The 16,315-nt window shown below is 42.4% G+C and overlaps 1 protein-coding gene across 4 annotated transcripts in view; it reads left to right on the forward strand.

The window, feature by feature from the left end:
* Window positions 1-16,315, forward strand: part of EGFLAM (EGF like, fibronectin type III and laminin G domains) — a 129,731-nt gene that overhangs the window by 52,382 nt on the left and 61,034 nt on the right. For all 4 annotated transcript variants that reach the window (XM_065550028.1, XM_005282161.4, XM_065550027.1 and 1 more), the window contains one exon: window positions 3,452-3,618. In XM_065550028.1, the coding sequence (XP_065406100.1) occupies window positions 3,452-3,618 (167 nt within the window). The remainder of the gene's footprint in view (window positions 1-3,451; window positions 3,619-16,315) is intronic.

Here is a 16,315-nt window from a genome sequence, read left to right on the forward strand (position 1 = left end):
TATTTCCTGCAATAAATATCAGAAGGACATCTTAGTAAAGGACACCAGGATAATTTTATCTTAAAGGTCATTTCTTTCCCTTTTTTATTTTCAGCTACTTTAATCTGAGTTTCTTTGAGCTGGCTTCATGTTTAAATTTTTGGGTTTTTACATGTGTTTACTTCCTTCCATTATGTATTCTCTTTGGTGGTACAAGTTAACTCTTCTGAAGAGTGGGGACTGTGTCAAAATATCAGAATAGCTCCCCTAAGGTCAATTACATAACAGGCAGATGCAGTGCGTGCTTCCCTTCCAAAAATTCATTACATATAAATGTTAATACATCTAATTTCTCTGGAACGTTTGTTTGGGTCATATTCTCATGTGAATGATCCCACTGATTTCAGCTGGTCTGCTCATGTGAATAAGGCAAGCAGGATTTGGCTTTCTGCTTTCAGTATGATTAAGGCTAAGATTTAGTCATGGGTATTTTTGATAAGTCATGGACAAGTCAAGGCAATAAATAAAAATTCATGGCCTATGCCCATTGTTCCCTCTAATTTTTCCCACGCATGTGCAGAATGAATTTTGTTATGTGCATCAATATGGAGGTGATGTGTGACACATCACCTCCATATTGGTGCACATAACAAAACCCATGTGGTAGGGGTGGGGCCGAGGGGTTTAGAATGTGGGAGGGGGCTCAGGATTGTGCTGTGGGGGGGTGAGGATTCTGAGGTGGGGCAGGGGATGAGGGGCTCAGGGCTGGGGCAGAGGGTCGGCGTGCAGGGGGATGAGGGCTCCGGCTGGGGGTGCAGGCTATGGTGTGGGGCCAGGAATGAGGGGTTTGGAGTGCAGGTTGCCCAGGGGCTACGGTGGGGAGAGAGGACTCCCCCAAGCTCTCTCTCCCTGAAGCAGCACCTGGGCTGGGTGGGGGAGAGGGCCTCTCCCCTGGACACAGCAAGTCCGGGGCAAGTCCATGCTTGGCCCGGCGGGGAGAGGCGCCTCTCCCCGCCACTGCAGGTCCATGCTGGGGCTGGGTTGCGGCTGGGGGAGGGGTGCGTCTCCTCCGGCCACAGCAAGTCTGTGGCATCTCTCCCCACCGCAGCCCTGAGGCCCTGTGCAGGGATTAATAGGCAGCTGCGCAGTAGCGCAGATTAGAGGGAACTTAGCATGTGACCTGTCCATGACTTTTACCAAAAATTTCCCTGACTAAATCTCTACTTTTAGGCCCCCGCTGCTCCAGGGGCCCCTGCTGGGAGAGGCCCTGCTCCACTGCTGCGGGTTGACGGCCCCCGGCTAATGCTCCCGGGGACCACTCTCCGGACAGCCTCCAGGCACCCCGGGGCCGCTGCTCCAGCTGCCCAGGGACCGCTGCTGCTCAGACGCTCTCCAGAGTCAGCCACACCAGCTACTTTTCCGGCGGTCCCCGGGAACCTGAGAAGCAGCCGGTGGAGCTGGCCCCATATCAGCCACCAGGACTGCTGCTCAGGCACTCCCCGGGGCCGCTCGAACAGCAGCCGGTGTGGCCGGGGTAGCCCCTAGGACCGCTGCTTGCACGGTCCCCGGGACCAGCCACACCGGCTGCTGCTTGCGTGGTCCCCGGAACCAACTGTCTGGGGCTCCCGAGCAGCAGCCGGTGTGGCTGACCCCGGGGACTGCTAGAGCAGCTGGCCCCAGGTTGCTCCAGCAGGTGCAGCTGGCCATGGGGCACCTGAGCAGCTGGCCAGCTACTCGTGCAGCTTCTGAAGTCAGCCACACCAACCGCTGCAGAAGTCACGGAGGTTGCAGAAAGTCACTGAATCCATGACTTCTGCGACCTCCATGAAAGAATCGCAGCCTTAAGTATGATTCAAGATTTAACTAGGCATCTCCCAGGAGCAATGACGGGAATTGTATTACTTGTTACTGAGTCCACATACCTAGAGCAGATTCTTCTCTCCCACCATTGTTACTCCAGATTTACACTGATATATCTGAGAGAAGAATTTGACCCCCGGTTTTCCAATGGAGATTTGTTAATGGACCCTTAATCATAAGGCAAAACAATCATTTTCAATTTAGATTCTGATCTTGGTTACACCAGTGTGAGTAACTCCATTGACATCAATTTGCAAAATTTTACTAAACAGATCAGAATCTTGCCTGATGTGCCAAAGTGCCATTCTGTAGGTTCAAATGTAGCATTTGAAGGTCCTATTAAGATTTCCACATTTGAAAATTGTGCTCACAGAATTCATACAAAAGGCTAGGAAAAGAAGGGGGAAAATATATAGTGCACTTGAATTGAGAAACAGGCCTCTAAATGATCTCATAATAATTATGAAAAATTAGAAGAAAAAAATTCCACATACACTTACATTTCCGATTCTCCCACCTTTACTTATGCTGAGTAGCATTACTTCACATGAGTATCCTTCTTGGCTTTAATAGAGCAACTTTCATGAGTAAATGCTTTTCCACTGTGGTGTGCGCACTCGCTTCTACGTACTTTCTAGCCCCAGAAACAGCTTGAAGACTTTCTGGTAAAGCATTGTGTGCAATTTTATTTACAATGGTTATTTACAGTGGGGGTCCTAGTGGATCACAAGCTAAGTAGGAGTCAACAGTATAACACTGTTGCAAAAAGCAAATATAATTCTGGGATGTATTAGTGGGACTAATCCAAGAAGACATGAGAAGTAATTCTTCCACTCTACTCCATGCTGATTAGGCCTCAGCTGGAGTACTGTGTCCAGTTCTGGTTGCCACATTTCAGGAAAGATGTGGACAAACTGGAGAAAGTCCAGAGAAGAGCAGCAAAAATGATTAAAGGTCTAGAAAACATGACCTATGAGGGAAGATTGGAAAAAAATGGGTTTGTTTAGTCTGGAGAAGAGAAGACTGAGAGGGGACATGGTAAGTACAAAAAAGGCTGTTACAAGGAGGAAGGAGAAAAATTGTTCTCTTAACCTCTGAGGATAGGACAAGAAGCAATTAGCTTAAATTGCAGCTTAAGTTGGACATTAAGAAAAACTTCCTGTCAGGGTAGTTAAGCACTGGAAACAATTGCCTAGGGAGGTTGTGGAATCTCCATCTTCGGAGATTTCTAAGAGCAGGTTAGACAAACACCTTTCAGGGATGGTCCATTCTAGATAATACTTAGTTCTGTCACGAGTGTAGGGGACTGGACTAGATGACCTCTCGAGGTTCCTTCCAGTCCTATGATTCTTTTCCACCATCTTTACAGACGCTGCAGCCTCAGCCCAACAGTAACATAGAGCTCCCGGCTCCTGAGGCAAGGAGGAGAGAGGTCTCAAATGGCTCTGACTCTCTATAGGCCCTGGCTCTGCCCGGCCCACTTCCCCTGCCCTTTGTACTTCCTTCCTGTGCCTTTTTTGTACCTCTTTATTTTGGATACTTCTGGTCAGTTTAAAGGCAATTAATGTGTACAGCTAACTTGACTTATTTATGATCTTGTTTTTAATCCTAGGCCAGACCTTGACAGCAATTGGACAGTAATAAAAGAGCAGATCCAGATGGAATCCATGGTTCTAAAAGGACTTATTCCAAACACCAAGTACCAGTTTGCAATCAGAGCAGCGAATTCCTATGCATCCAGCTTACCCAGCACTCCAAGCGACGTTATCCGAACATTCAGTGAGTAGCACACTTTTTCTTAATTAAGGCTGTCCTAAAAGTGCAGTTTTTAAAGGATCAGAGTTGTAAGGAGCTCTCATTGAACACCAAAGCACACAAGCACCCCGAACCTGACACCACATGTGCTTCCTTTTGAGGTTTGCAGAATTCTGTGAAAGTTGAGCCACTAGTAAGATTCTGTGAGGCTCCAGGCAAAAGCAGTCTCATGCTGTTTCCAGGCTCCAGAGGTCATTGCCAGATATTTTTGGATCACTACTTACTGACTTTTGGGTCAACTTCATACAGAATTGATAAGTGAATGCCACAGGGAGAAGTAAGACGGACAAGTCTATTGCTCACCTTTTTTGCAGTTCTTTAAAATTGAATTGTATATATTGCATACATAATTCAAACAACTCAAAAAGACCAAAGCAAATCTATACTGCCATGTGAGAAGGACTGAGGCACTTGCACTTTTAAGCACAGATACAGGACTGTTAGTATGAACAAGTAAATATACATTTTTGATTGGAAACTGCACGGAGAAAGTTGTATTTTAGGCAGAACTGCATTCAAACACTATTTAAATAACCACCCCCTACCCGGTCTTCCTATAATGTTGTTTGTGGGTTTTTTGAGGGGGGATTTTAATAACCCTATACTCCCAGCTGCCTTTAAGCACCTACAGTCTTCACAGTCATAAGGGAGGGCTGGGGCCTTCCAAGAAGAATCAAGTTTAAAATACCTTTAAACAGCTTGTTATTAGAACTATAGAGGGACAGATGCTACCATCTTGTTACCAGTGATGTTTCCCCCATGAAGTATTTAATTGAAATATCAGGTGATTGTCTTCTCTCCTGGGGGGGAGCGGCGGTGGCAGGGGCTTGGGAGAAAAGAAGAGGGTATTTTGCTGGGAAGACTGAAGAGCAGCCAACTTCCAGCCCTGCTGATTTGGGGCCAGATTGTGACAAGCTGGAGTGCAGAGGAGGGGGGGAGGTGCAAGCAGCCTTCTCTCCCTGCCCCATCCTCGAATGCTTTGTGCAGTTGCGGTCCAGGAACAACTGCAGTCCCTACACTTCAGAGCACAGTGACTCCTTATACCCCTGAGAGCACAGACTGTCCCAAAGAGGAACAGGTAGGAGCTGTAGCCTTGTCCTCCCCTGCGTTGGCCCATGGAACAAGCCAGGCCCAGCACAAAGGAAGGTGCACCCTGCACACACACCCTATGTGTAACTGGAAATTCAGGGAAGGATTATGTCTCCCTAAGGAGCTGTCTCTCGCTGGGCTGACAGTGGGGTGATACGGCTCTGCAACTCCGGGCTGTGGCTGATAGTCCCAGTCTAGCCCTGGCAGTAGTGGATGTACACTGTGTGCTACATTTACAATTAAAAAATTCTATTGTCACAGAGTCGAGGAAGGAAATAAGATGCCAAAGCTTGTTTGGAATTTGGACCATAGAAGCTATATCGTACATGTACCAATCTCTTGGCTGGATTTTTGAAAGTTTGTATGAATAAGCCTGGTTGGCTTGTTGGAAAACCAAGTTTTCACCACTTTTAGGTCATATATTTTAGGGTATTTATAAGTAGGTTTGGCAGAATTTAATTTTATATTTTTAAAATAATTTTGATGGATAATATCAATGTTTATTTTTAAGCATTTTTGTCAATGTTTATTGATTTAAATTTTTACCATTGTGGAAATTATGGAGGGGGTCCAAAATAGGGGGTCAGACAATTATTTAACGAAAGTAGATGTTGATTCAAAAAGTTAAAGCTTTTTCTGAGCACACATTAAAATACAAATCGTCAACATCCCATATCTAAATATACACAGTAAATATCCTTCAGTGCTGGTGCAAGTGCTACTAAGTTCTCAAGTAGCATTTTTCCTACTTTGCTTATCTGTAATTTGGATGATCATCAGTGGAAATATTTTTCATGTGTTTGTGTGTGTGGTGAAACAGATGTTTACTAACATTTGCTGATTAAAAATCCAATCCTTCCAAGCCTCTTGATACTTATAAGGGACAAATGCCTCACAGGAATGTCCTCAAAGTGTATTTGGCGTCAGCACATACAATTGTTGCATTAATGAACTTTTAAAATCAGCCCTTAAAGATTGAAATTTCTTCTCGCATATGCACGGGAATGAAAATTGTAATTAAATTCTTAGGAAAGGCCAAATGATATTGGGGGATATAGTTGTGTTTTTAGGTCAGGCTTGTATTTGGTGAGGCACAACAGCAGCAAACAGTTGTACGCTGTGTAAACTTAGACCTCAGCTTTAGAGGTTGGTCTGGTTCTTACACACTATATTTTCAAGCCCCTTAGCTTTCTATCCTTACTTGTGAGTTCTTTCATTTTGTCGTTAATGATCTCATTTCACTCTTAGTTTTGCTTTTCACTTCTTGGTCCTTTGCTTGCTGGTAAATTGGATCCCTTGAACTGTTGGTGCAGTGTTTATTTTCTGAGGCGGCTATACTTTAAGTTAAACTTCTGAACTGAATGTTCATGGAAACCTGTAAGGTATACTATGCTCCATGGGACCCCTGATTCTTAGATCCCTAAGGGTCAGCTTCCTCCGCTTCAGACCCAGGTGTGTGCTCATCTATTTCCTGTTTATCTTTCAACATGAATGTTTGCATTCTTTTGTAAGAAAAGATAAAGTGTTTAGCTCTGCTATTAAGGATAGGATTGACTTCCTACTGGGCTTATTAATGCAGTACTCAGCTAACAGTTTAATTGGCAACCCTAGTAGAGGCTATTTGCCTTTACAAGTCTGAAAACTGGAAGTTGCCTGTTGTTTTGTAGAGAATTAGAGCAATGGTTCTGTATAGAATTGTTTGTATCAGAAAGGCTGGGGATAACTTAATACATAGTGGGTCAAATTAATCCTTGGTGTAACTCCAGTGGCTTCTGTGGAGTTATTGTGCCAGGGATGAATTTGTTTCAGTATGTTTGGAGGGATCTGAAAAACTGAAATTTTAAACGGATAGCGCATTGCATTGAGTGAGCTCACTTCATCCTGATTGGCACAGGTGGTAGAAATTGCATCCCCTTTGCACCGGTCGGAACAGCTATGCATGATGGGCTGTTCACCCCTAGGGGAGTGCAGGCAGTGTTTGGGAGTTCTAATAGGGGAGAGCAGCTTTCATATGTAGACAAGATTCCATAGGAGCCCCTCTGTCTAAAGTTCCCTTGGCCACTGCAGCCATATCCCTTGTCTGGCCAGTGCTGGTAATTTTTGGGGATGCATTGGCCAACTCCAGGATCCCTGCAGAGTGAGGATGTTGGTCACTGTGCACCACTGCAATTCCCCACGGGGGGTGTATGTGTAGAACTAGGGGTGCTGCTCCCCCATCTTGAAATAATAATAACTGAATGCATGGCTTCCATCATATGCAGGGTTTACAGTTTTGTTCAGTGGTGTTCACCACCTCCACTATATTGCTCCAGTGCCCCTGGCCCACACAGGCTGAAAAAGCTGCTGACAAAGCCAGTACATGTGAAAGCCTCCATTCGTTCTCTGTACCAATGGCCAACAATGGTAACATCCTCCAAGGGTCTGCTGGGTTGAGACTTTTAAAGATTAAAAAGGGCTCTTAGGCACCCAATTTCCATTTGAAGGTCAATGGCTGCTTAACTGCCATATTTATCTTTGAAAATATCTCCTATGTCACCAGTGCCTATCAGCTCCAATGTCCAATGCACAGGCAAACAGTGATGTTCTGCTACCATCATTATGTATCATCCCTTTTACTGTCACCGGGGTTTATCAGCGGGCTCTCCGATGCTGTGTATGCCCATTTTGTGCAATGTTCCTATATGTAGACATCCCGGTTTACTGCTATTCAGAATAATAATAGTACTTTAACTTAGGGTCCAAGACACTCATAGAGGTGTTAACCATTGGATTTATTTAAACTGCCCAATTTAAATAATTGTTTGTCTCTGCAATCATGGAAAAGGAGGGACTAAACAAGTTCAAAACCCTCCTTAATTGGTCCCGGGAGTTAAAGGCAGACTTTTTAATGTGGACTAAGAATACAGCAATAAATTAACCCCAAACCACGTTGTGTAGGGAGAGAATTTAGACACTGAAAATATGTAGTTCCCCCGCCCCCGCTTCTGATGCTTACTTAACTACTGTTTACTCATGTTCTACAGGGTACGATGTTGCACTGGTACTTGGGACCCTAACTTGTCCCATCACTTCCACATGATATTTCTTACCCCTCCCCCACTGCCATTTTTCCAATGTGCAGAACAGTTTTGCATGCGCATATGATGCGACATGACCTATGATTTGTAATTGTGTAAAACAAGTGTTTAAATCTTTTTACAAAATGCATGTAAATTTTATAATCTGTCATCTTACTTGTAATAGAGCCGAGATTTTAATTATTACATAAATGTGTTCTTATACTGGAAACGTTCACACTGTAGACTCAGGCACAACTCTCCTACTTACTGGTGCAATAATTTGAAAATTTATCAGTAAGTGTAAATACTGCATTGTCTGCCTCTTGTAGCAAGAGTACACTAGCATTAGTACAACTGGCATGTTGTCTGATGCATTGTACAAGAAGCTACCACAATATTATTCAGATTCAACACATAAAAGCACATTGTTCACTCCTAGAGCTGATTGAAATTTTTGAAACTTTGATGGTTTTCCTGCTTGGAATCTTTTTGTAGAAAAATTGTTGCTGTTTTTCGACCAGCTTATAGAATGATTTATATTTGTCCACAGTGCTGATGAAAATTTTTCTGGAAAAATGTTGAACATTTTCCATCAGCTGTTCACTAGGAATTTAAACATGGCAGGAGCATGAAGCCATAAAGGAAGGAGTCTGAATTCATGTTATCCTCATAAAATGCTGACTTCTGAAAGCTTTCAGGGATCAGGGCATCTTGCCAGCGTACCCTAAAGGAAGATCAACTGTTTTAAAGTGACAATGTCCTAATGTGCATTTAGATCATCTAATGATCCTTCACTACATGAGTGGATACCAGTCCTGCTTAGTGTTGACTGCATCTACAGCTTGTATCTGTTTTCTCCATCTTCCACTGTGGGCCGTTGCCCAGAAAGTACTCAGGCTCTGAATGCTAATTTGGGAATATTGCACATTCTGAATAACATTCCAGTCTGTTGAAATTGAGTAATGGAACTGACATTAATCTGGAAAGAGTAGGGAAAACAACATTAGTACATTAGAAATCTGTACATGTAACTACAACAGGAAGGTGTGAATGAGTTAGCTGTCAGCACTGCCCAGTCCCTCAAAGGCTCAGTCACAGTCAGGTACAGTATATATGAGACTTCTGATTTTAAATTTTAACTGATAAAAAACCAATAAAACATCCACAAAAAGAAAGAGAAGTTGGTGTTTATCCAATAAACACCAGAACAACACCGGAAATGATCACTTGTGTTTAAGGGCTTGTGTACACAGAACAGTAATGCATATTACGGAGGTGTGATTTCTAAAGCACACTAATGTGTTGTAGCTTAATTGGTCTGTGTGTAGACCTTGATGGCACACACTAAAGGCTTCCTAATGCACTTTAACATATTGCTGTTTGCATCAGCACAACATTAAACATTACAAAGATTGCTCATTATAGCAGTATATACTGTCATGTAATATACATTACAATCATATACAAAGAGCCCTGAAAACTCCTGATTTTTGGACATCCTACATAACATTAAAAAATTGCTAAAAATACCCCCACCCCAATTAAATTAATAAACTCCAAAAACCAGAAGCCATCAATGTACATATACTGAACTTAATTACAGAGGTCTAACATGGCCAGAAGATGCACAGAAGTCTAACAAATCCCTCCAACAATCTCCATTGGAAATCAGAGTAGAGATCTACAGGTAGTGAAATATCCACTCCCCTCTAGTTCACATCTAGCCAGAGTTACCCTGACCAAATCGACTGAAATAAAATATCAGCAGAAACTCTGGTAGGATGGATTTATGTAAATCAAGTCAATTTGAATCACCAAGTGGAAAGCCTCAATTTAAATCATCGATTTTAATCAGCTTTTCCATTTGTACTTCAGTTATTTTCTGAACAAAGGCACATTATTCTTATTGGTTGATATAACCATTAAAACATGTTAATTTACAACTAAATAGAGCCTTTAAACTAGATTTGGTACATCTTTTTGCTACCTAGGAGGGCACCCCATGTACATTTATTTAAACAATGATATCGCTTAATATTTTCAGATTCTTATTGTCCATTTTTAGTATGTTAGAAAATGGTGAATGATATATTAACTTTTTGCTGATGATTTGTGTCAAGCTGCATTAGGATGGTAACTGGAATTTAATTAAACCAACAAAACCGCAAATGATATTTATTTTTATTAAACAACACAACCTTAAATGTTTTGGATGCATAAACTTCAGTATTTTTCCATGAGCTGGAAAGTAAGTTTACATGGTGGTTGGTGTCATAAATATTCATAAGTTGAAAACTGAGCCAATCAGAGGTTAGGTAGGGAGAAGCTATAAAATAAGAGAATGAGAGAGATCAGGGATGGTCTAGACAGTATTTGGTCCTGCCATGCGGGCAGGGGACTGGACTCAATGACCTCTCGAGGTCCCTTCCAGTCCTAGAATCTATGAATCTATGAATCTATGAAACCACCCAGGTGAGCTCAGTGGTGATGAGATACATGATGGAGTCTCCTGGAGTCAGAGGCTGGGTCCTACTGCCTGTCATGACTTTACCAATCTCTTGCACCTGGTCACACAGCTCCTGGGTCCCCACAGGATCATACATGACCTATTGTGCCATATTTATAAAGCTTGACCAGTTACATATTTTCCCCGTTTCTTTCTTTAAATAGAAAAGCAACCTTTAACTCAAAGGTTTTGATAGAGACTTGTGGATTCAGCATATATATTTTCTAATGGAATGTTTTAAGATATCATCATAAATTTAGGCATTAACATATTTGGTATTAAATTCAGATTTTGTTTTAAATGGGTTTATTTTAAAAAGAAAAACTTGCTATAATTTAAATAACAAAAATTAAAAGTCAGATTTAAATTTAAAAAAATCTATATTTTTTTCCCCCAAAAATATTGATTTTTATGCACCCTGAACTCCGAAGAAGACAGTGTTACTGCAAAGGTTATTTCATTGCCAGCAAATTGACATGTCTGATACTGAAGCACCTTTTCTCTTTTAAGTTTTGCATCCTAGGAAGTGGTATTACTTCAAAGAGCAAATAGTAGTCTCATTCTCCCCCCCTTCCTCTCCCTTGTCTACACTAGTGCACATACTCCATGCTTATGCCTGTTCCCCATACCCATGCTGTGTGTCCACATATGCTATGCTGGACCTGGGTACACATACACCCATGTCCATACTGCTGCTATACTGTTTCAGATGCGGTATCCCAGGGTTCTGTGCATCACACAGAGACACTCTAGGAACCGCTTTGCTGTGTGCTCTTGGTACTGTCCCCAGTTTTCACGTATTTGTAGGTGCCAGTTTGTGACCATGTCTCCCTCCAGCCAAACTGGGTAGAAGACATGGTTGGAGCAATGGGATGATGATGTGGTTCTGCTCCTGCTCCTTATTGTGAGGCAAATGTTTATGCCGTGGAGAAGGCTATCAGTGAGATGCTGGGTGGAATTTGGGCAGAACTTTGTGACATGTCAAAGATTGCTGACATTGAAAGTGAATGACAATTCATTGAGCTGTTATGGCACAGATATGGTGAATGCTGGTGTTGCCCGGGGTGGACCATTCCTTCTGGTGCAGGAGAACCAGCACAGTGTGGTGGGATCACATTGACTTGGAACCTGGGATGACAAGCAGTGGCTTCAGAACATCTGAAGAAGGAAATAGAGCTTCATTGAGCGGTATGAGGATCTTGCACCACACCTCTGCATTGCCAGAACTCTCAGTTCAGGGAAGCCATACAGGTGCAGAAGCAGGTGGCTATAGTCCTGTGGAAGCTATCAACACCAAACAGCTATAGGTCCACTACAAACCACTTTGGGGCTGGAAACTCCACTGATGAGATCATGGTTGTGCAGGAGTCTCAAGTGTTTCCTGGCACTGGACTGGAGTTCACTCAATGACCCCCTGCTCCAGACTCTGAAATTTTCTGGTACTGGTGTATGTTCCTGCTGCTCTGGGTGAATTCATGGAGGACAATGTATTCTTACTACACATTGATTAGCACCTGGGTGTAGTGGGTGTGCCAGGGGGCTGCTCTGGGACCAGGAGCTGTATTCACCTGTATGGATTAAAAGAGTGACCTTTTTAGATTGGGTAGGATCAGGCAGAAAAGGGCTCAGTGCATTATGGGAATGGGGGTATGGAGGACTATTGAAACTCAAGACCTTGTACATGCCCCTTGCCCCCATCCACGCTGCACACTGGCATGGGTATAGGGCCATGCCACAGCCCGAAGCATGTACTTATCTACACCCCCCAGGCATGCTAGCTTTCTCACCCTCTACTCACCTTCAGACACATGCTTCTGGGGTTTAGGTGTGGACAATATGGGATTATGATGGCACAACCATGTGCATGTATAGTTGCTAGTGTAGATGTAGCCTGAAATATCTTGATGAGAAATATTTGGATTTCTTTTAACTACAGTCTTCAGTTTGTATTTCCTAGGTTTGCAATGTTTGTTTGGGGGATAATTACAATATTCTTATGATAGTTCTTACCTGTAAAGTATTAACAGGTACTTTAAGCCTTAATGCCAGTTTATTGTATTTTTTGATCTGGGCATATAAAATTAAATAAACCATTTATATTATATAGTGACGTGCATGCACGTGGTGGGCCAAATCCTGAGCGTTACCCCAAATGCATTTGAACTTGTATGTTTCTGCTGTATTGGAGGCTAACATAGAAGGAGCACTCCACTCCTGCATATATTCCATGCATTCACGAAGCACCCTGATCTTCTATTTCATTTTCCAAGTGCGTCACAAGCTGCTCTGATTGTTATTTATTTTTTAGAGTTCAGTAGTTCCTATACTGTGTCAGGCACTTTCCAAACCCCGGGGAAGACATGGACCCTGCCCTGAGAGAGTCACACCATCTGCCTACTTACCATGAACTAAAGAAGGCCTTGGACATTTAGGTGTTTCTAGGCCGGCTTCTGATAGATGCTGAACTCATTCCCCCTCCATCCTTCATCCCCCAGCTCCCACAGAATTCAATAGTATCTCTGTGTTAGGCTGTCTGTGAGTTACAGTGCATGATCACCTTAGCAAAGCTGACCCAATGTTCATTGAAATCAATGGAAAGTTTTCATTGACTTTAATGGGCATTGGATCAGGTGCTTATATCATCCTAGCAATGTCTGTACTCCAAATACATTAGTTACAGATGTCCTTTAATGGCCGTTTTCAACCAATGCAGGAACCTGTTGGAATTGCTTACTAGGAGAAGGTTGTATTCTGAAGAGCTGCTAACAGTGTCACCTGACGTGACAGACCTCCCAGAATCATTGCAAATAGAACATCTGGCCTTGATTACCTGCAATAATAATAATTATTATTATATAATAATACAGTGTGGTTGGTTATATGTTACAATTATCCGCATGCAGAGAGGGGACAAAGGGAGATGTTAACTCCATGGTTAACTTGAGTCTTAACTATATATTGATCTTTGTATTGGAAAGAAATAATGTAATATTTTCCTTTAGTTAATTTTATTGTATATTTTTGTATCTGTGTTCTGGTACAGCACCTACCACAAGGGGATCCTGGTCCGTGACTGGGGCTCATAGTTGCTACAGTAATACAATAAATAAATAAAAATATTTCCTTCATGACAGATGTAAAGATACTTCAGATATTTTTCAATGTATTTATTTTTCCAGTATATTAAAACACATGTTTTAGAGATGGCTCTGGGTGCATATATACTTTCTCCAAACTAACATATTTCAAATATCAAATGTAACAATTACAAAAATAATAAATTCTCTCACAGAATCAAATAAGCAAAGTAGCCCCACCTGCAGCTCTCATGCCTTTGCCCTTATGCTGCAGCCTGGGAAAACAGATGGAATTTTTACTGTGGCCTGGAGGTCAACAGTCTTGGGCTTCATCATACCAGCAGGGGAAGTGAATTCTACTCAGGACTTTTCACTGCAAATTTTCTGCCACCTGCCTTTTAGGGCAAACAATTCAACAGTGTCCACTAATTCTGGGTGCATCACTTTTTCAGGGACCAGCAATCTCAAGCTGGCTACTTGAAAAATGAGTTACACCAAGAATCAGCTGCCCCTTTTGAAAAAGGGTGGCCCAGATATTTAAACCTGGAGTGTCTAAGTTTGAACTCATCTGAGCTCATACACAGGGAAAGAGACGATCTTTCAGGTAGTTAGGATTAATGGATTAGTATTATTGTTCCCATTATATAGACAGGGTTGGGATCCAGTGATTTCTCTAAGGCCTTGGCTACACTTACCCGCTAGTTCGACGGCTGGAAATCGAACTTCTGGGTTCGACTTATCGCGTCTAGTCTGGACGCGATAAGTCGAACCCGGAAGTGCTCGCCGTCGACTGCGGTACTCCAGCTCGGCGAGAGGAGTACCGCGGAGTCGACGGGGGAGCCTGCCTGCCGAGTGTGGACCAAGGTAAGTTCGAACTAATTCGAACTAAGGTACTTCGAACTTCAGCTACGTTATTCACGTAGCTGAAGTTGCGTACCTTAGTTCGAATTAGGGGGGTAGTGTAGACCAAGCCTAAGTGAATCATTGACAGGAATAGAGTTCAGTCTCCTGATCATTAAACAAAGTTGCCTTCCGTGTATTTTGATGTTAGAACTATGTGATCCTTTGAATTGAATGAGTTTGTGGCACCTACATTTAACAAAACTACTTTGAAGCACTTTGCAATCTAGTTCCTACATAATTCTGCTTGTGTTGGTCAATATGCCCATGGCTACTTAATTGGCAATAACAGTTTGTGCTGATTCCTATTTATTTTGAAAAGGTTTCTGTGGTATAACTTAATCCCTGATTATTTGGAGAGAGGCTGTTTTATGTCAATGACTCCCTGCAGGTTTTTCAATTAATTATGGGACAGGATTACAAGGCTGGTAGAGGGTCTTAGATGGGCTTCATCTCCTTGCACACTGGAGCACTGATGTAATGAAATATAGAGCATGTTTTTAGTCTCTCTAGTCATTGTTTTGGTATTCACAAAGCACCACTTGGTTTAATCATTCCTGATTTGCCACCCATTATGTGGTGAGCTCTTTGCTAGAGTTATGCAGTGCTCCTAATACATCAGCCAGCACGTGGTTTCTCTTTAAAATACTCCTCTTAGCTTCTTTGTCTTCTGGTTATTTTATATTTGTGTTGCCTCACATGTGGGTATCATGTCATATCATATGATCCAGGATGTGAACTGAAAACTCAGGGGGGTATAAGATAGTCTCATCTTGCTGTGTGAGAATTCACCCCGTAAATCCAGACACAGCAAGATGAGACTAGACCTCCCAGTCTTTGTATTTGTGTTTACAACTGCATCATGCTTTACCTGAGTCATGCGCAGGTCAGCAGGTAGAGTAATAAGTTACGTGTGCTGGCTGTGACAATCTGGTTTTCTGCTGAGCTTTTCCTTTCTATGTGGATCAAGCACCCCTTAAAGTTTTCCTTACAATTTTTGGTTGTTTTGAAACACAAGTTTCTGTTCATTGTCAATTTTGGGCCAGATCCTGCAGTTGTGTCAGGATCCCATTGATCAGCAGGAAATTTTCCTAAGAATTTGGCCCTATATGAGTGGCAATAGGGGGTTGGGCTAGGGTAATCTTAGCCAAATGAGAGACCTGTAAGTACTGGGGCCCCTAAGATGCTCCTGTCCCCACAATGCCGAACTTCCACATTCTCTCATTAAGTAAAATGCCACACAAAACCAGCCAGAAGAAGGGCTTTGAAGAAGGACCTTGAAGCAACCTTTTTTTTGACAGCCATAATAAGCCATATCTTCTTTGCTCTTCTTCCCAGGCTTTAAATGTTGTGCCTGCTCAATACATTAAAAAGCATTGTCAAGGCAAAATATTTCATCTCTTTTGTGCCTCACATTGACATGGAACATTCTGATCCAAAACCCAAAAAAGATACACACTCTGCCCTTAGAATTGGGCATCTTTTCTAAGTCAGTGACCCTGATTCTGTTCTCATTAAAACTGGTGTCACTCAGGAATATCCATTGTGGTCAGTGGAGTTATACCAGTGCAAAACTAGCATGGAGTCAATACCATACCCAGTGAGTATGTATCTGGAGGCCGAAGAGGGCTCTAACATTTTTCCTGTATGTGGTAGTAGGAAGGAGTTTGCTTGCTTTCTTTTCATTTTTTTACAAGTCAGCTTCTACTATCCTTACTCAGCCAAAACTCCCATTAAAATTGGTAGAAGCTTTGCTTGAGAAAGGAGGGAGTGTCGCAGGATCTACCCTTTCACGAATATTTCTTATGTAGTCTGCGACCTTTGAATTAGAAAAGGTATGATACATATGTTAGATATTTTGAATACAGTTTTGATCACATCCCAAGTCATGATTGGTACCATTGTTCCATGTTTCTCTCCTCCCCTCTCCCCAGTTTTATGACCTATCAACAAATGAGAGGAGTATTGACTGAACTGGGTTGACTTGAAACAGCTACAGACACACTATATAAGTCTGTCTTTTAGAAAGG

The sequence above is a fragment of the Chrysemys picta genome, chromosome 6, assembly GCF_011386835.1.
Source record: "Chrysemys picta bellii isolate R12L10 chromosome 6, ASM1138683v2, whole genome shotgun sequence".
Lineage (NCBI taxonomy): Eukaryota > Metazoa > Chordata > Testudines > Emydidae > Chrysemys > Chrysemys picta.